Here is a 20,299-nt window from a genome sequence, read left to right as displayed (position 1 = left end):
TAATATATTCCCCCGTATTAGCCTCCATTGCAAGCTACTTCCAGTCCAATACCGAGAATACGAATAAAGTCCATTCCGACAGCGACATCAACGCAGATAAATAATGAAAAATAACCGTCGTTTAGCATACTTGAAAGGAATGAAACTAATTACAAGCGCAGAATTTTTCTGGAGTCTTTACACTCAAACATCGATAAGAACTCTGTGAATGAAAGAATGGAGTTCCCAAGGGCATATGTGCCGCTGTTAAGATCTCTTGGGAGTCAAAATAAGAAGCAGTGATTTTTGAATTTTAGATTCATTGTCCCGCGAAGAAGAACCAGAGATACGGTTCGAAAATTTGGGAAACCTTTTTAATTTTAGATCAGTTTTAAGCCCCTTTTTTAGCATTTTATAAAAAATACTTTTTTTTTTACCTTACTTTCAAGACAAACAATACTTATACCCAGGAAATTCTCTTGTTCTTTTTTTAAACCTGACCACCCACCTGAGCTTGCTTGGCATAATAACAGAAGATGACACAAAAGAAGAAGAAAACGGCAAAAGTTGTTTATTTTGATAATGAAAACTTACATGTAATAACAGCACAAGGGAGACTTCTCTGCTCTAGTACGATAGAAAGGGAGACAACAGCATCGGACCGTCCTTAGTGCGGGAGATCGTCGTACCAACACTTAGGGTCTTAAAATAACTAAGGAGGAAGCTCTGCCTTTGTAAAGACTGTACATTACATACTGTAATGCATAAAAAAAATGGAAAAAGAGGAAGCTTTCAGCTTGTGGAAACAGAAGAAAAAGAGCATGTCTCATATTCCGTTCCCTGGGAGGGGCCCTCCCTCCGGACATATTTGGTATGCCCCAACTGGTATCTGTTGATTGTGAAACCCTACATTTGTTTACTTCAAAGACAAAGAAGGCACGCTAGCGCGAACTTTGCAGGGCAAATTGTTTCGCCAGGAAAACCCAGGAGATTGTCTGGGTCTTTTGCACCTGAGGGTAAATGAACTTACAACTGTCTTATTCGACAGTATCTAAGTACAAATGGTCTGTTTGGGACAGTCATAGATGTTGCCTCAAATTATGTTTTCAGTTGAATTTGGCCTTGTAATTGATACCTGGATTGAACAAATTTGATGACACAAATCAATTCTTTTCCAAGGACTAAAAAATCTGGTAACATATTATATAAACTTCACATTTTCTAAGAACACGAGCATTGAAAGTACATTTCCTGTTCTACAATGCATGTGGAATTGTTTTTATAAAGGCTCATGACATAAAATGAAAGATAGGGCCCCCATATAATAAGAGTATTTTTATTTTGAGCAACCCCTATCTTGGCATTATTTTTACTTAATGCCCCCCCGGTCTGGTTTTTCAGACCCCCCGGCCCCGTCTTGATAGACTGCTATGCTCTTTTACTAGGTGGGTTTATCAACTGAGTTCATTTGCTAAATTTGATCATGTTGTTTTGCCAAATGGGATCAAAAACTTGCGTGCAAACGACATTGTGAGGGGAGAGTGAGCTTCGAAAGTTTCAGGTCTGCATATTCGTGTATACTGTTCCAAGGAATTTTGTGACAAAATTTTATCTACAGCCGTTTGTCTGTTGCTTGCTTTGATCAGTGCATCCCACGTGAACGCCAAATTGGCGTCTTGTATATGTATGTCTTTCATATACAGCCTCTTTGTTCTGTTCTATAATTATTTAATGTCATTAATTAAGCTTGCCAACACAGCTTTCTTCAGGTAAACTTGAGATTTTCTTTGAGGAACTTTATTTGTGTGTAAATTAGAGCGTTATTCCGGAAATACAAAATGACAGTCAAATTTGATAAAAAATGACATACAAGTGCCTAAAAGGTAAGAAAACAGGAAATGACTAATATATATTTTCTTTCAAATGATAAGACCTACAGGAAAGGCTTTTACCATAAAAGGATGACAGTTTTCAACTAGACAGAAAAGGGGACATTTTGCGTCCCTATCAGTCAGGGAGGTAGGTACGTCCCTTGTCACCGGCCTGTTCGTTGAATCTTGTGTCTTTAAAGTAATGATTTTCTTTTATAATGCTCAGTTATTCAAAAGTCACTTCCCATCTTTTGACTCGAATTTTGAATAACCAGCAAAAGTAAATAAAGCCCTAAGTGCATGTTCGGCTGAAACGTATCCTATAACGAAAACCATTTATTTACATCAAAGCCCTCGCTCACTCAAATTGTTGATATGATACCTGATCTTAGTGATCATGACATGGTAACTACTAAACTACTTCATAAAGCTTATATAAATAAGTCCAAGCCACGGCAAGTGTTTGCTTTTAAGCGTTGAAACTTTGAGAACTTTCTTCATGCTCTTGCAAATAAATGTGAGAATTTCCCCTCCGCCATTATCATAAACATCAGGGGCACCCAACGTCAATTTTTGAAAAATATCTGTTCGGAAGACGATTTGAGATCTAGAATTTTCGGAACATTTGTTCTAAAATGTCTTGCTTGCCTGCCTGTCCTAGGATTTTCGAACATCTGAAAAATGGAATAATTGCCCATTTTTAACGGATTTTTACCCTAAAAAGGTCACCTAGAATTTTCGGGAGCCTTTTTTCTGGCTGAAATTTTCGAAAAGGTAAGTTTTGATCCTTATAATTTTCGTATCACTTACACTTTCAGCTAGGAAATCCGAACAGATAAAAAATTTTTAGGGGATAAGAATATGCCTATATCTACCGTTTAAATACCAAAATACGTTTAACAATGCTATGTTTAAGTGGTTTTGAACCATATTCTCGTTGGGTGCCCCTGAAACATGACGTCGGTCGAACAAACGTGGGTTGCTTTTAAAGAAATGATGATGAGGAATGCAAAAAAAGCACTTTCCAATGAAGATTATGAAGTCTTTTAACTCAAATCCTTGGTTTGATAGGAGCGTCAGGCGTATGTTAGCAAAAACACCGCCTTTCTAAACTAAAATACAATGACGAGGCATGGACTAACTTTAAATGGCAGCTCCACACAACAAATGTGGTAAGTTGACTTGGGTTGGGAACAGCACAGCCGTTCTCCCCACACCGGGCCACACCGGGTTGGTGTTTGTGTCACCTTGCTTTTTTTGTTTTATATTGGTAAAATACTTTTCGCCGGAAGTACAAGTTAATTTTGATTGACAGCACTATATGTAGACTATCCGGGAAACATCAAATAATTGTCTTCGCTCGCAAACGTTCGAGGCATTCACGTGGGATGCCCCTCTAGAGTCGAGCTCATTGGCCCCCTCGTTCTCTGCAGTAATTTCAATTGATTTTGAGGAATTTTACTTGGTCTTACATTAGCGAAATCGGAGGAGAATTTTGCAATAGCAATAGATTTGAAAGCCGTTTTTTACCCTTGGTGCCAACTGGAAAATTTGTAAAAGTTTCCATCCTCAGGCGGTATAAAACGACGCATTACCATTCTCCAGCTTCTCGAATACTTTCCGTTGTCGAATTCTTGGATGTTTCCCACCTTAAAAGCACTGTAAAGCTCGAACAGACCGGGTCAAAGAATACCTTCGCAGCCACAAATTGAACCAAAAAATATAATTTATGCCTGCTCGATTCGTGCAGGCGAGTTTCTGATCGGTGGAGATTAACAATGGCTCGCGGAGATTTCAGGGGGCAGCGCTGGCTCATTTCTCGAGACAGCGGGAGTACTGTGACTTACGGAATGTGACAGGAGTGAAGATGATCCCCGCCTGGGTGGGGACATCTGGATGGGAGGTCATCGGGATATACGTTATGGCAATTCCATATGCATCACAATGCCTTTTTTTCAATTAGAATACAAACTATGCTCATATTTATCGGAATCCTGACCATTCATCTGCTTTAGAGACATAAATCTAGGAGTAATCATAGATTATGAAGTAAGTTCGTTGGGAGAACTAATCTCTAGGCGAGCCGAGATGCCATGAGGACGATACATTTATGCAGATTTATGAAAAGAACGTCTATCGAAAGTATTAGTACCGGTACGGTGAGGCCTGTGGAATGTGACTAAAAAATGAAAAGTTTGCAGGAAAGAGGTGATGAAATCTGGATTTTGTTGAACTTGTCTGAAAGATTATTACTAAGTAAATCAGCGTATCACGAGGAATGCCATCGTCAATTGCAGATATGAGGTATCAATGCACGTATGACGTAATCAAAAAGCAGACGAACGAAAAAAACGAAACCTTGCCAAAGCTCACTCTATGCACAGGACACCCAAGATTAGGAATTGCGTTCTGCTAGTCGAACGCAATTATGGCGATCAATTTGATCATCCTTCGTACAACGTTGCATTAATGTACACGATCGTCTACGTTTGCTTGAACGTTGTTAGACTGAATATACCGTTTTCGTGAAACGGCAGAAGGAAAAAGGCAGCTTGCTGATGATCTCAAAAGCTGCAGCTGACCGACAGGAAATCTGCTAAAATTAACCCTCACCAAGCAAGAGACTTAAGGTAGCCCAAACCTACCTAGCCTGCACCTCCGACGACTTTTTAGCCGATTTATCTTCTCAATGTCTTCTAACGTTTTTACAGTAATCGTAGTGTTCGTTACGGTTTGTGCTCTCGTTGTTTGTACTGTTTAAGTGACTTATGCTCAAGAGTTCCCGAGTTAGAATACCGCTGTAAGGAGTTCATGAAAACGAGCAGTTCGAAATGAGGGAGTTGGCCCTTTACTTGGGAAAAAATCGAGAAAAGGGGCTACTTCCACTTCCCTAAGGGAAGGCGGAGTTCACAGGCATGAATCCTTGAGATTCAAAAGACTCTTTTGATATTTTCCCTTGAGCCGGAGTCTGTCCTTCGGTAACTTTCCGAGACCCTCCGACAACAGACACGCTCGATCTTTAAACAGGAATCATAGTCGGCGTCTACAATCTTGGACAGATTAAATGGAACATTGAGACCACCCCTCCCCCCAAAATCAATTATGGGAAAATGGCGCGTTTTTTGCCTTCACGTGGCTTCATCCTTGATTAAGGGGGAAGGGGGCATTTCTGTTCCATTTTATTCTGTCCAAGATTGTAGTATCGAACAAAACACACTTGGTTTTCCGGGGGGGAGGGGTGGAATTCGCATAAGAAGGAGTGGGGATGTTCGTCGGGAATTTGGAATTAAACCCCTAAAGGAGACCAATCTGGGCTTCTCCCAGGAGTGTTTGACCCCTAAAAGAGACCATACTTAAATCATATTTAACAAATATTTCTTTATTATTTTTATTTGAAACCCTAAACGAGACCTTTACGGCTATATATGGGCTCCTACGATGAGACCAAAAACCGAAATGGACCTCTTCAGCTTGTACGTTTTGATTTGTTTTCCCGTTCCAGACCAAGTGATTTTCCCAAGGGAATTTTCCTTTTTTGAATTCATACATAAGCACGTGTAGGCTTAACTACATAATTCCGGATTTTTTGGGGGAATTTTAGACATCAAAAAGAATTTTAGAAACTTTCGGGAATTTAATTTTTTTTTTTGACAATTTCGAGAATTTTAGAGCAATTTGAACTTTCACCTGACATGTTGGAAACTTTTCACAGGAAAAAAACGTTGACAAAACGTGTCTTTTTGTATTCCAACCTACCAGGAGAGGGATCGGTCCGTTCATATCCATTCCTTATCAGTGGTTATTCACCAAAAGGGGTCCTACAGTGCATCTAAGCAGCGTTTTCTCACCGTAGTTTCGGAATCTGGATCTTTGCTTGATAGCAAATATGGCAGACTTTGCCCTATAAGAAACGAAATTTATAAGAATTTTCGGGAATTTTAGAGAGTTTTTGGAGAATTTTAGACATTTCTAAAAGGATTTTGGGCTTTTGTTCGGGAAATTCCAGAAATAACTTTTAGGCAATTTTTCGGGAATTTATGTAGCTAAGCCTAAGCACGTGCATAAGAAGGCATTTGAAAGAAACTTTTCCCCAGAGTAACATCACCTGGGCTAAAACGACGAGCATCTCCCCACCTCTTTTATATGCGAGTTCCCCCCCCACCTTCCCCTCCGGGTTGGTCCGTAATGACCGGCAGCCGGTCAAGGTTTTGAACACTTTTAAGTCATTAAAATGACCGCCAGGCAGATAATTTTTAAATGGAAATAGCCGCCACGAACTTCCCGTGTGGTAGGAAATTACCACTAGACAAGCGACACACTGATAAAGGTGCTTACCACTGCTTATCAGCTTTTATCGGGCTTTTAATTTGAAATCGTTGCTTAGACTTAAGTTCTGCTGTAAATACAATGTCAAAACAACGCTGTTTATCAGGCGCTATTTTAAATAGGTGCCTAAACCATGACGGTTATTCTGTATTTTGTAATCTTGACCGCCTTCCGGCCATTTAGGCACTTCGAATTGACAAAAGCCATTTCCCTGCCTGATGAGCACCCTGTGTCCCGCACACTTAACTGCGTGACAGTAATAAATGGTTAACTATGGGGATTTGGCTGTGGTAGGTATCTAGAGAGAAAACCCTGAAAAAGTAGATGGCCAGGAGAGGTTTAATATACTTTATTATATACTCAACAAAATATCATGTTTCTGATTGGTGAATGACTAATGCATAAATAGCTTATAGAGTGCAAAAAAAAGTAAAGGAGTGCAATATGGAAGTTGCTATGGAAACACAACGATGTGGCGATTTTGTTCATTACTCATGCGCTCCTGGTTCTTCCCAAACTTGGCCTTCGCCAGGTAATCTTTGTGTTATTTCGTGACATGGCTTGCAACGCTTGCGTGACACATATAAACGTCACTGCCAGAAAACAATAAGGTATATAAATAAACCGTGATAACATATCTTCTCCCGGAATGATCATACCGAAAAAAAAAGGGTTTTTTTCCTGTTTTCTGACAACTGCTTAAAACTCGTTTTCTCTTACAAAAGACACAAGGCAAAAGGAAGGTTATTAAATTAATATCTATAAATTGGATAACTTCTGGGAGATTTTCAGATCAAAGGCTTCTATTTGGGGGCAGATAAACATAATAGTTTTAAAAAAATCGTCTTAAAACTTCATCGAAAACAAAAGGTGTTATAAAACCATTTCCGGTACGTGAACAATGCCTTTGTCCGCCTTCTTCTATTGGGTCAGGCAATTGATAAAACATCGCCAGTCGCCGCTTTTATGGATTTGAGCAGAACCCAGTTCTTTCAAATTGAATTACCATTATCATACAATTTTGTGTTGTATACAAAACAACCTTATATCCAAATGTAAGTGTTCTCTATTGCGTGTCACCTACTAAAATATTAATCGCTTAAATGGCTCTTCGGAATTCCTAGCGTCTATTTGTCCCTTTTTGTTTTCCTAGGATATGTCAATCCTACTTTCATTTCCTTGGTCACCAAAGTGTTTCTTTTCGAGAAAGTAAAATCCTTTCCGGCTTGCAGTTAAGTACTGGGAAATATTCTTGGAAACAAGAGGACCTTAATTTGCAGATTATTCTCGAAGCAGCTCCTGTAGGCGAACGCTAGCTAATGGAACAATGTTTGCCTTGCCAAATTGAGTGTGCTCTGCCAAGTTGTGAAGAGGGGCGACAGAAGTGTCCCAAGGGCCTGCAAATTTGTAAACACACAATTATCACCGAAAATCGATGTGCTCAGCGATTCTGCATTGAGTGCTTAAAACAAGTCAAAATACGGTACATCCCACTTGCACTCGTTCAGTCACACGCTGTCGCGTGTAGATCAGCAAGCTTTCTGGAGATTTTACAACGGAAATGCCAAATTGAGTGGATTTCCCGCGAAGTTCGTTCGTCAGCTCATCAAGCTGCGATAGCCAATTAAAAGGCTCCGTTCCCACGCCTTGTCAGCTTTGATTGACCAATAGAAAACCTATTCAAACAATTGTTGATTGTCTTTTCAACTGTCAACCGAACGGTGAGTGCTTACACTGGACGGACCCACAGTACATCGGCTAGTTTTTGAGTTGATTCTTCCTGAGCGACGTCTCTGAGATCGCAGTGCTGTGGCAGCCAAAACAGCTTAGTTTGTTTTGACATCTGTTAACCAAACCAAGACCACTTTTATATCTCTTTCTCCCCTACATCATCTGCTACTGCCTGGTGTATTGGCACTGGAAAAGCCCGCATTTTTCCCGCGTTCGAAGAACTGTGTTAATTTTATCAGCCGGTGAGTCACTTACACCAAACTGATCATTTGATTATTTTATGTTTGTGTTTATCTAACTAAGAATCTTTAAGCTATCTCAGCAATACAACTATATTTTACCTGTTAATGGCCTGTTTACCGTTTAGATATGATATTATTCACAATTGTTGCCCCAAATAAAAACCTTTAAGGGCGTACTGATCTGACATTACAAATTGTTTTATTTATTAGTATGTGCCGATCTAAGAAGGTGGAAAAATGTGAAACCCTCGATCACTCCGGAAAACTGACCACATGCTCTTGTCATTGTTTATGTTCTCGAACACAGGCTATTCTTATAAAGTACTTTCGATGTATAATGTAGATACAGGTAAACTGTCAACCGTCGACGATTTGACTTATTTTGTCTCGGAGTGTTCTTATTGAAAGTTTGTTCAACCCTATTTTTTGGTTCCTACCCTAATTCCTGTCAATTCTTTGTTTCAAATGAGCGAAAGAAACGCTGAGTGTTCTTATAAGCACCACAAAAGTACAGTAGCGTTCTAGCTTCAGGGTGTGTGCGAATAAATTGTAGACTCGGTTTTTTACTGAATGTACGACTTAATTCGTGCACTTCCGGTGAAAGGCTGCAAAGGTCGCAACGATTTCTATTGTCCGAGATATAAATTGACCACATCCGCGCATTTGCCTTAAGGTCCTGATTTGCTCATGATGATGATGAATTTTCCATCAGATGTTTTTGAGGACCACCCAAAATTACAGCATTTTTGATCAGGAAAAACGTTGGAGTTCTGTTTTTCGCTTTTTACAGGGTTTGGTGGTTACCTTGCGTGTCGAAAATTGCTTCGAATGCTGTCGAACTTTATTTTCGTCCCTGTGAGGCCCTCGTGTCTATTTCTTTGTTCAGGAATTTTGCTAATCCTCCTGTATCATTACGAGGCTGTAATCTCTAATTCTCTATCCCTCGTTTTAAAGCGTGCCGAGAATCCAGTCACTGATCCTATTTAACGTGAAGAAAGCCGGGTCTAGACATATTTAAAGTTATCACAAGCGTAACATGGCGACAAACTGTCAACACGCTTAGCATTGAACCCCATTCAGACTTCTAAAGCGATTGTAACCAGGACTTAACAGTGAAAGAAAAACAAGGTGTTTCAACCCAGAAAAGCTCAAATATCTTAACATTTTCTAATTATTTGGCCGAGCGGCGTTTTCTGTCTTCTTGTATTGCAGGCTAAATTTTTAAAATACTTACATCATGACACGAAACCCATACTTGAGGCTGCCATTTGAATTATCAAATTTCAGGATAGCAATGACCTTTTTCCCCATTTCAATATCGTCAATGACTCAGTTTCTTCAGGGTTTTTTTTATTGTTTTAGCTTCTTTAAACTTTTGTTGTGAATCAGTATATGTAACAACTTCAAGAAATTGAGTTGTTTATTGCAAGGAAATGAAGTTTTCGTCACCAAGTTTAAATAGTGATTTGGTGCAATTGCAAGAATTTTGAACGGTAGAGTATAGGAAAAGTATCGGTGTGCCTTTTTTTCTTGGTTTAAAATAATTGGTATTTTGGTAGTACTCAGGATTATTATTACAGTGAAGCCGCTTAGTAGTCTTTTAAAATCACATGTATAATCGTAATATAATTTTGACTTTTGTTTTTAATGTAAATGAACAATGAAGTTGAACCCTTTTTATAATTGGAACAGAATATTTTTAAGTCTTTAATAATTTCTGTATTAGTTGACTGATTTTCAATAAATTATTATTATTATTATTATTATTATTATTATTATTGTTATTATTATCAGTCGTTTTGGTCTCTTTCCCAATGTTTACAATTGTCTGACAAGTTGTCATCCTAGTAACAATGCATAACCTCCAAATACAAACAGATATTTTGTGTGAAAGACGGTGCAGGAGATAACTGAACAAAGATAAGTTATGGAATCCTATCTGATTTAAACTAGCAATTTGTAGAGAAAACGTTTGAAATGAAAGTGGGCTGGCCTTATGGATAAGGGGTTTTTTTTACTTTTGAATTACTTGTTAGGCTCACACTGACTTTTTCAGACAGTAAACTGTACTATCTGGAACACGCGGGCTTAGACAGTACTTCTTCAAAGTGGCTATTCGTATGGGACCCGTACACCAACCTATTCATACAGGAGTCTTCTTAGAATTGATTAGAATGATTATTACATGTTCATTAACACTCGGAAAGTCTTACCTCGTCTTTAATTCTTTTATATGCAGTTCAGAAATCAAACAACCGCATTGACGCCCGTTTAATTCCACGAAATACCTCCTTCATTCGAATGTGACCGGCCATCTCAGTGACCTGCCTTGTGTTTCTCGCATTCAAGTCTAAGCACTCATTTTAAAAGGGTTACCTTTCAATTACTGCGTGACTATGTCCTTCAAGGTTAGGGTTAGAACCTCTAATCATTCTAAGAAAATTGCCGTTTGGATAGCAAATGGGGAGCTTTAGCAACAACGACGGGAACAGTAACGAGAACCTCATCTCAAAACATAAATTCGTGTTATTGCAATCACTTCGCGACTACTCCAAGCTTTTTAATGAGACAAAGGTGTGGCAGTCCCTCTGGAATGAAACCGTTATGAGTGGCGCTTAATTTTGGGGATATAATGAAAATTTATCTCCCAGTGCCGACGTTCTCCATAAAACCTCAAATTTGGCAATTTCACGTTGTTGTTTTGCTGACGACGGCAAAGAAATGGACAAAAATGAAAAATGCACGTGCAGAGCGCGCAAAGCTTTTGTTTTTGCCCTCTAAATATGCAAATTTGTGACGTTCTCGTTGCCGTCGCCGTTGTCTTTGCTAAAGCTCCCTAATATAGGTCGGTGTACGGGTCCCAGCCTACGAATAGCCACTGCCAAAATAGGCATGTACTAAACCCCGAAACGCCCGCCTAAATACAAAAAAAAAGCCCGAAACGCCGAAACGAAACCACCGGAACCGCCGAAACCATCGAAACGCTGGAACGTCGAAATGCTGAACATCGAAATAGACTCATATTAAACACCACCGAGACTCGACTTCCGGGTTGATTGTCGCTTCGTGTTTCAGTTGTTCTGTATTTACAATCCTTGCAGATTCCATCAGCTCATACAAAGAGTGAAACCAAAAAATTATTTTAATGTCACGCATGTGAAGTGTCTGCCTATAAACACACAAAGACCAAACGTAACAGCGCTTTCGCGCACCGATGGCTCAGATCAGCAACGGGCTGTGACGCGGGAGGTCGCGGGTTCAAACCCCGGCCTGATCAATACTCAGGATCTTAGAATTACTGATGAGAAAGTGCTGTCTTTGTAATTTCATCTGCAAACAGTTAAACTTTCAAGTCTTCTTGGATAAGGACTACAAACCGTAGACCCCGTCTCACAAATATCTTTCAGTATGTTCATAAGTTCCCTGTGGTACGTTAAAGAACCCACACACTGTTCGATAAGAGTAGGGGATGAAGTCCCTGGTGTTGTGGCTGTCATGTTCTCTCCAGTTCTCTCCGGCTTGGCGGTGATGTTTCTAAAAACGTTTGTGGTGTATGAGGTCACCTTAGCAGAAACAGCCATAAGTCAAAAAGGGACTTTGCCGAGTGCTGGAATATGTAGACGTAAACGTCACCGAAGGCTTTCAGATCAGATTCCTGAAAATGCGTAAAAACGACGTTGAAAACAGTGCCAAGACCAAGGTAACAAGCAAAAATACAAGGCGACAAAGTTATAATGAAAGAATGTTAACGCGTTTTTAAATTATTGTATTATCGCCACGTATTTGCATTTCGAAGAGGTAGTTTATGGTGGAAACTGAATTTGTGGATGTTTCGGTGGTTTCGTTTCGATGTTTCGGGTTTTAGTACATGTCCTAAAATATCCATTGTTTTGTTTGCTTACTGTTGGGGCACCATTAGACCTTGAGAAAATCTCTTTATGAACTTAATACAACAAAGTAAACCAACTTGATCGGACATACTGGTTATTTTCAGCATGAGAGAATTCTGCCGAAGATTATGACTGCTCCACCGGACAGCATTGGACTGGCGTTGTCATTCATTGCATCGGGCAATCAAGAGCTCCGAAAGCAGCGCTCGGAAGAAGCTGTTATCCAGTTTTGTAAAGGATATGCTTTAGAACCTGGCCTTATCAAAGATCACCTGGTCACCTTGTCGCAGAACCACTTGCAAAGCGTAATCTGTACGCTGGAGGACTGGTGCGTGTGTTATAGCGCGGAATCAGCACTGTTCTTGCTCAATTCTGGAGTGACCGTAGCCATCGAACAAATTTGTGACCTGGTTACATCGCCAGGTCTTCGCCCGGACAGTCGCGTGGCCTGGACCACAAAACTCAGAACGCAAATGAGAAACAAATGCTATCTTGAGGCTGTTAAAACATGCTGTGACGCTTTGAGAATTTTCGCTAACCACGGTGATACGGTTGTTTTCCTTGTGGAACGTGCCATGGCATATTTATTGCTAAGAGACAAGAGTAGCGCTGTGAAGGACTTAACGGATGCTTGTGACAAGGAATTTGAAGCTGCCGTAGAATGCATAAAAGAAACTGCAACTAAGATGATGCCTGTTGTATTAGAAGCGCTTTACGAAGTTATAGCCACTCTAGCGCAAAAGTCGGGCATTTATAGTATGGATGAGCGATTGTACTTAGTCAAGATCGATCGCATTGTCGTCAAATTGAATCCCACCGATTCAGCCACCCTTGAGGATTGCGCAAGTCACATGATCAAACTAAATCAGTTTAAAGAAGCGTGCACGCTGTTGTCAGACGGAATAGATTATTTGACCTGTGCCGGGAATAGGAAAGGAGAAGCTTTGGAGCTGTTTCTTCACCGAGCTCAATGTCACTTGGCTCTTCACCAAACGGAACTTGCAGTCAATGATTATCTCAGTGCTGTATCCATTGACGATGACATCACGCGCATCACCATACTAGCTTTACCCTCTCACCTACAGGATGCCATAGCCTCACTTTCAAAGAAAATTGCATCCGATTTACTTACGCACTATCGCCTCAAAACGAAGCTGAGCAGCACTTGCTCAGTTGATTCTAAGATCACCGCCGACAGCCTCCTAAGGGCTGCGCAAATATACCGACTTGTGTACCTTTTGGACGGGAATAATGTGGATGCCTTGATCAACGCTGCGGAGTGCTTGAGACTTAAAGATAATGACACTGAAGCTATCAAGACCCTTGACCTAGTCCTCGAGATGCGTCCAACGTGCTCCAAGGCTTACTATACGCGCGCATTTTGTTACATGAAAACCGCTGACATGACCAACGCGCTCGCTGACTTTTCCACAACCCTAAATCTTCAGCCCAACTATGTGCAAGCGTTTTGTGGTCGCGCGTATGTTTGGCTCATGAATGGGCAACTGGAAAAAGCTGCAAAAGATCTGATAAGTGCAAGCGAGATATCCATAGCTGCCACCGTGACTTGGATCACAGAGCTGTCAGAATACAGACAGGAAACACTAAAGAACCAGTTGAAAGAATACCTTCTATTGACTTCAAAGAAACGGCAGGGTTGCGCGGACTCTCGCGTGGATACCTCGCTCATTCATTTGGGCGACGTCTTAACTCGAGCGTTTTCCACGGACTTTGAGTGTCATCTCGTGTTTGTGGAGATATTGCAGTCGCTATGCAAAGTAGACGAAGCTCAAGCAATTCTCGTTCGATTGATAAAACACAACCCCGACGACTACCTCGCAACACTTCACTTAGCAGCGTTGAAAATGAGAAGAAACAAAATGGCTGACGCGCTGGAAGACATTTGTGCACTTCTTAAAACCATTGGGGAAGAGACGCTTATGAGCTCTATGTTGAGATTAAGTGCGGGTGATCGCGCGCGCTTAACACGAGAGGCCCACTGCGAGGGTGTTCAGAGGCTCAATGCCTGTTCTGGGGATCCATTCGCAGAGTCGTATTTCTCGGTGGCAATCGCCGCCTCTCCAAACAAAGCTTGTGAATCATATGCGTGGCGAGCAGATTTAAGAATTCAGAAAGGAGAAATTGACCTGGCTATCAATGATTTAACTTTCGTTTTGAACCAGAAACCGAACTTTGTAAAAGCCCTATGTCAAAGAGGATTACTGCTGACTCAGAAGGAAAATCTGAAGGCTAGTTACCAAGACTTGCTCCATGCTCTCCTTCTTAATAGCCAAGCGCTTAAGAATTTTATTTTTTCACTCCAGGAAAGTCCCAAACAGCTTCTTCTAGCTTCCCTAGAAAACTGTGCTCAGCTACTATTTTCTCACTATCTGTCTCGTGGTTTCCGTTCCAAATGTATTCCAAAACTCTGTCACTTGTTGGTTGAAGTAAACGCGGAGAAGTTGTCGTATCACTGCATGTACGCCGATGGTCTGATCATCTTCGAAGATTACCGAAGTGCTGTCGAAGAGCTCGACATTGCTGAATCCCTCTGTCCCGAAGATGTTACGGTTCTTAGCCGAAGTGGACTAGTTCATGTAAAGCTCGGCGAAATTGAACTTTCTGCGGCAAAATTTCAAAGGGCGGCTCAACTTGATTTCGAAGCTGTGAAGTTTGCACTTAATACCTTGAACGAATACCAAAAGGAAAGTCTGGTCACAGAATCGCTGATGAGAGCTAATGAACTCACGAAACTGAACGAGAACAAGGATGCGCTTGGATTTTTCACTCTCGCGGTAGCTGCCTCTAATGGTAAACAGCTCGAGATTTTGCGGATGCGTTCCAAGTGTTTTGAACGCCTTGGGCGTTATCAGGACGCTGTCGATGACATGTCGAGCGTTATCACTTTCGGGACACCTGTTGTTGGCGACCTAATCACGCGCGCAAACTTTCACTTACTTAATGACAATTTTAAGGGTGCATCCTTGGACTTTTCTGTTGCTATGGATACTCAAGAACTAACGGCTGTGACTCTTTTGTCCTCTTATCCCGGTAAAGAAGCTGCTGTGAGAGCGTTTCTCAAGGCTGTGACCACAGATTTGAACCGCAAGGACTTTGAAAGCGGAGTGACAATTTGCACCTACGGTCTGAAACTAGACCCTAACAATGTTGAGTTAAAAAACCTAAAGCGCAAGTGTGAGTTAGGTGTAAACAACAAATGCTTTATTCAGTGAGTGGGTTGTTATTAGGCAGTCGCTGTAAGACGAGGAATTCGCTTCCTCACGGAAACCCCACGAGTAAGGATCGATTTTCCGATTTGATTCTGTCTTCGGTGATATAGCCGAACTTCATATGTCGAACGAGGAAATTTGCAATTGGCTTTCCCCGTGAAACAATTACAGAGGGTGATTTCTAAACTTGTCAGGGCGCGGGATAGGCTCGATCTCGGAAGAATTTAGTCCTGTATCAGTGAGCATGTGCATTTTCAGGCGCGTCACGCAATCTCTCAAGCAAAAAAAGATTGCATGACAAGCCTAAGTAGCATTTTGGGCATACTATGGGGCTGTTATTGTAATGATAAATTTATATTATAATTTTGATAATTAAGGTTTAGTATTTAGTAACAGACTCGATGCTCAGAATTGATGTTGGCATCATTATAGCCTGCGCCGCTGGCGGGTTTGGTGAATTGTAGAAGTTTCTTTCCACCGTGGTTAACTTTCGAGTGAAAACAAGTAATAAACGAACAGCAATGTTTTGTCGGCCACGCCTACGGCTACGGCTACGCCTCCTGTTTTTATACCCGATATAACACGTGCTAAGAGTTTTTTGAACGGCTTCAAAAACATTCCACAAAAAGCGAGCCCTTCTGGACTCAGAACAATGGTTCAAATTGTAAGAGGAGAATACTAACGAAGAATGTTATATCAGGATATAACGCTCATGCGCGTGACGTTTCATCGATGTTTGGATGGGCTATTGGGCTCATAAATTATTAATGAGTTTTTGAAGCTTAGCTTGCTCTTTTGACTTCAGTCCAGGTTTTCGCGCGGCCATTACATTCAAACAAGCACTCGAGTCAACTCCGGTGGAAAAAAGCGTCAAAAATTCACCACTGAACCGCCTGCTACGCAGGCTAGCATCACTAGGGAGCTAAGTGATGGGCAACGAAATCGGTAATGGCAGAAAGAAGGAAATGGTCACAAAATAAGATTATCATTGGTTAAAAGAGGAAAAGTAATCGCGCTTCTAATGCGTCACAAATTTTAGCACATATTTTTTCGGAATTCTGCACAACAACGACGTGAAATCACGTGAGTGTATATGCATGCTATATTTTTGCTGTGGAACCGCTCGTACCTAATTTGGGCCCCGACCACAAGTATCGGGATATTTTTTAATCCGCAAATTTTTCTTTCCGGATTCGCCTTCCGTCCACACTGATCCGGCGAATTCGCCGGCGAATCCGGAACTTTTTGAATACGCTCTCCAGAGTGGATATTTTTTAATCTGCTATGAATCCGGAACCGTGTGGACGCTAAATCCGGAAATTTTTTTGATCGAACCCAGTTCCTTACCATGAAATCAATTCTCAAGATGGCCTAGGGCAATATTAGGGAGCTTAAGCTCGCGCATTTTTGAGACGCGGACGGCAACCGGAAGAGAACATTTCGCGTGCCAGGACAGTGGTGTCTCCCAGATGTTTATACTAATCATCTCTAATGGAGAAAAGACACTTAGCAATGTAAGTTTGGTTGTGACAAGTTCAAAGGGAAAACAGCTCACTTCCGATTGCCGTCCGCGTTTCAAAAACGCACTTGCTTAAACTACCTCTTTCCTTGAGGAGTCCTGAGAAACTAGAGTGAATCCGGAATTCATTTCTGATACGTGCGGGCAAAATTCGATTTGAATACGTGTGGATGGGGATATTTTTGAATCCGGAAAGAAAAGGTTGGGGATGCAGAAAATTTCGGATGCGTGTGGACAGGGCCTTATTCTCGATAGTGCAAAGTTTTATTTTGAAGTGACGTTTTAATGGACGGTTGCCGTCGTAAATCTTAAAGTCCCTTTTAAGACCTATTGCGGCGACGCGCTTCCTTCTAGTTTGTAGCAGGTGAATAAATTGGGATAATCTCGAAAAAGTTTTGAAAAAGACTGCTGGCAATTTTCCACGACGATCTCGTTGACCTCGTCCTCGTGTATTTGAAGAAACCTAAATGCGTTCTTAAGCTCCCTATGATTTCGCTTGCATTGTGTTGAGACATCTGTGGAGTTGAGCAAATGAGTAAAGTAAGGTTCTGTAAAGGCCGGGACACACTAGGCGACAAGTCGCAGCGACATGTCTCTGCGACAAGTTGCTCCATGTGTACTACGTGCAAAACAAGTCGCTACGACACGAGGCCTGTTCGGTGCACACGCAGTGATCTCGTATGAAGGGGAATGTGAACTAGTTTTCTAATTCAATATGGCTGACCATATGACGCTCTCTCATTGGTTCATTTATATTTTGTCGCAGCGACTTGTTGCCAGAAGTGTACAAACGATGCGACAACGCTGCTTTCGCTAATTTTGTCGCTGCGATAAGTCGCACGAATTCAAACTGGTTTGAATTCGTGCGACTGATCGCGGCGACAAAATTCTGCCGCAGCGACAATGGTTTTCATGAAATTAACCGTGTCACACAAGGCGAATTGTTGCGGCGACTTGTCCCCGCGACGTGTCACAGCAACTTATCGCCTAGTGTGTCCCGGCCTTAAGAGAACAGGACAGAGTTGGTTGAAGCATGGTTTGCGGTAAACCGTGTTGACTACTTGGACAACCTATGGGCTCTGGCCGCCAATAAGCCAGTGTCGTCCTCAAGTCCTTATGGCTCTCGTACCCCATGGAAACCAAACAGCTAAACAAGTTTCAAATCAGTAATTTTAAGTGAACTGGGTTTAGATTTGTGCCATTCACACGCGCGCGCAAAAAACGTAACTGGTTCTAAACAAGTTTAAAGTGAACTAATAATAATAATAATGGCTTTATTACAGTGTTTCCACTGAAAGGTGGCTCTTCCTCTGTAAAATTTACAACAATACTATAATAATAATAATAATAATAATAATAATAATAATGACCATAGTGATATTAATAATGTATAATATTAAGGACACTACAACAGGTAAATAATCAAGGATATAGACAAATCAAACGTGCATTTGCCCTATTTATCAGATACTTCCTCACTTGAGTTTTAAAATCAATACTACGCGCAACCGAGGTAGATAAACACTTGCTTAACCAATTTCTCGTTCGTACCAACAAGCTTTTGCATTGAAGCCACGAACTGAAAAAAAACAAGGAGATTTTCAAAACAATTTATCCTTTAGTTATAAAATCGCAGCTTGAGGTAACGTAGGTCGGTTGTACTGTAGAAAAACCAATTTTCGAATTCTCACCGCTGGACTGGATCTAGCATGAAATGGGGACAAATGCGGGTAAATCTTTTCACACATAAATTAATTTGTCCGCATTAACCTCCATTTCATGCTAGATCCAGTCCAGCCGTGAGAATTCGAAAATGGTCTATTGGCCCAATCATATTGCACTTAGTATATGAGGTTTATAGTAGGAAGTTTGAGCAAGAACAGTCGCAACGTCAAGGAAAACATGACTTAGCTCTGTCATAACTATTTCGCGATTATTCCATCTTCTTCACGGGCGAACTATCCTGTAACTGAATGGGTATGCACGGTTTTAAAGTAACGACGAAAAATGAATGGTTCATTGTCTGCCCACGTTGTCATCAAAACCTAAAATTTGGTGATTTCATGTTGCTTTGTGGAGCAAGGCAATATGTACAGCACGATTATGTATATCTAATTCTTGCTTTGTGACGTTGTCGTTGCTTCATGATCAATTCCCCATAGAGTGTTTTCACTCACGTGGTCAGTAACCTTGTTTTTCCATCGAAACAAAGGAAAACGTTCGCATGATAATAGAGCTCAATTCTCAGAGGATTAGTTGGGGAAACCAACATGGCCTCCGTGACGTCACGTGAAACACTGTTGATTGGAAAAACCTAAAATAACAATGACCACAACCAGGTTTTCTGAGCCCGCGAGACTGAACACCCCCAGCAAACCATTGTTTTAATGATAACCGCTGGTCAGCAACCTGGTTCTGGTCATTGCTGTCTAAGGTCTTCCTGTTGATTGACACCGTTTTGGCCATGATTACAAGAAATGGGATGCATACCCCAAGGCAACTCAGATAAACTTTACGAATGAGTCTTAGTGTCAACTATCTTCTTTATGTTAGCGTCCGTGTTATTTTTCGTGTATGGTTCTGTTTGCTAGGGGAACAGTTTGTGACTTTTATAGCTTGTGTTGCTAGGAAACTGATGTTCAAGTCGAGGCGGTAAGAGAACACTTTTTCAAAAAAGGCGTAAATCTTGTTGCTTGGATAACCCAGGTGGTTGAACGTTAAACAGCTAGTGAAGAATTTTCAAAATATAGTCTTCCACTCTTCCCTCAGAAAACAGAACAAGAGTTTCTTTAAAGATAAGAATTCAAATAACAATTGCGTTCTAAATCGCAAGATTTTTACTCACTAATTCGTCATGTTTAATATATCCATCTATGCAATTCTAATATTAACACTCACACTTCGAAAAAAGATATGCTCATGAAAAGAATATTAACACGATATGCTAGAACGAATAAATATATTACAACTTAACTTAGGTTTATCAATTTAAGCGGAGGTTTTGTAAGAAATCTACACTGTGTCACGCCGTGCTTGATCTTAAAATTTTGCGTCTGCTTTATTTACATCAATGAGAAGCGAGCCAAAACCTGTCACGCGCGCAATTTCCCGCGCTGTTGTAATCAGTCCTATCAAACCGCGCTGCTTGCCTCGAAGCAATCACCGATTTTGGTTTCACGCCACTCGACTGAAAAGTGCTCTTCCCGGTTTGTTCAATAATACACTTCCTGATTGGCGGAATCTTTTCACCAACCTTAAAAATATTTGCTTGCTCACGTGTATTTTCCCGCGCTTGAACATTTTGTGTCTACATCCAGAACGAAGTTACACAGCATAAGGGTCGTGACTAGAATGGATACTCCAAAATAAGGTGAGACACTTAGTTTTGTGTATAAAGTACCAAACGATCTTACCAAAAGTTTTACTAAGTTTAAACATAGTGTCACCAGAAAAATTTATGAACGCTAACCAGATCAGTGCCTAACCCAGCGGTCATTCTCTGCCGAAGCAG

At 40.9% G+C, this 20,299-nt stretch overlaps 2 protein-coding genes across 2 annotated transcripts in view; one reads left to right on the top strand and one right to left on the bottom strand.

Annotated features, from left to right (window-relative positions):
* Positions 1–7,224: 7,224 nt before the first annotated feature.
* Positions 7,225–18,232, top strand: LOC138059725 (uncharacterized). Its single transcript, XM_068905330.1, has 2 exons — positions 7,225–8,149; positions 12,144–18,232. Exon 2 carries the CDS (start codon positions 12,168–12,170, stop codon positions 15,270–15,272), a length of 3,105 nt encoding a protein of 1,034 aa, XP_068761431.1. The 5' UTR covers positions 7,225–8,149; positions 12,144–12,167; the 3' UTR covers positions 15,273–18,232.
* Positions 18,233–19,604: 1,372 nt separating this feature from the next.
* The window catches only part of LOC138059726 (transmembrane protein 184B-like), an 8,674-nt gene continuing 7,979 nt past the window's right edge, over positions 19,605–20,299 (bottom strand). The window contains exon 7 of the mRNA XM_068905332.1: positions 19,605–20,299. This exon is cut by the window's right edge and continues 1,871 nt beyond it. The gene's annotated coding sequence lies outside the window, so the exon portion shown is untranslated.

The sequence above is a fragment of the Montipora capricornis genome, chromosome 8 (genome assembly GCF_036669925.1).
Source record: "Montipora capricornis isolate CH-2021 chromosome 8, ASM3666992v2, whole genome shotgun sequence".
Lineage (NCBI taxonomy): Eukaryota > Metazoa > Cnidaria > Anthozoa > Scleractinia > Acroporidae > Montipora > Montipora capricornis.
Note: the sequence above shows the minus strand (reverse complement) of the source record. Positions and strands in the feature narration are given on the sequence as shown.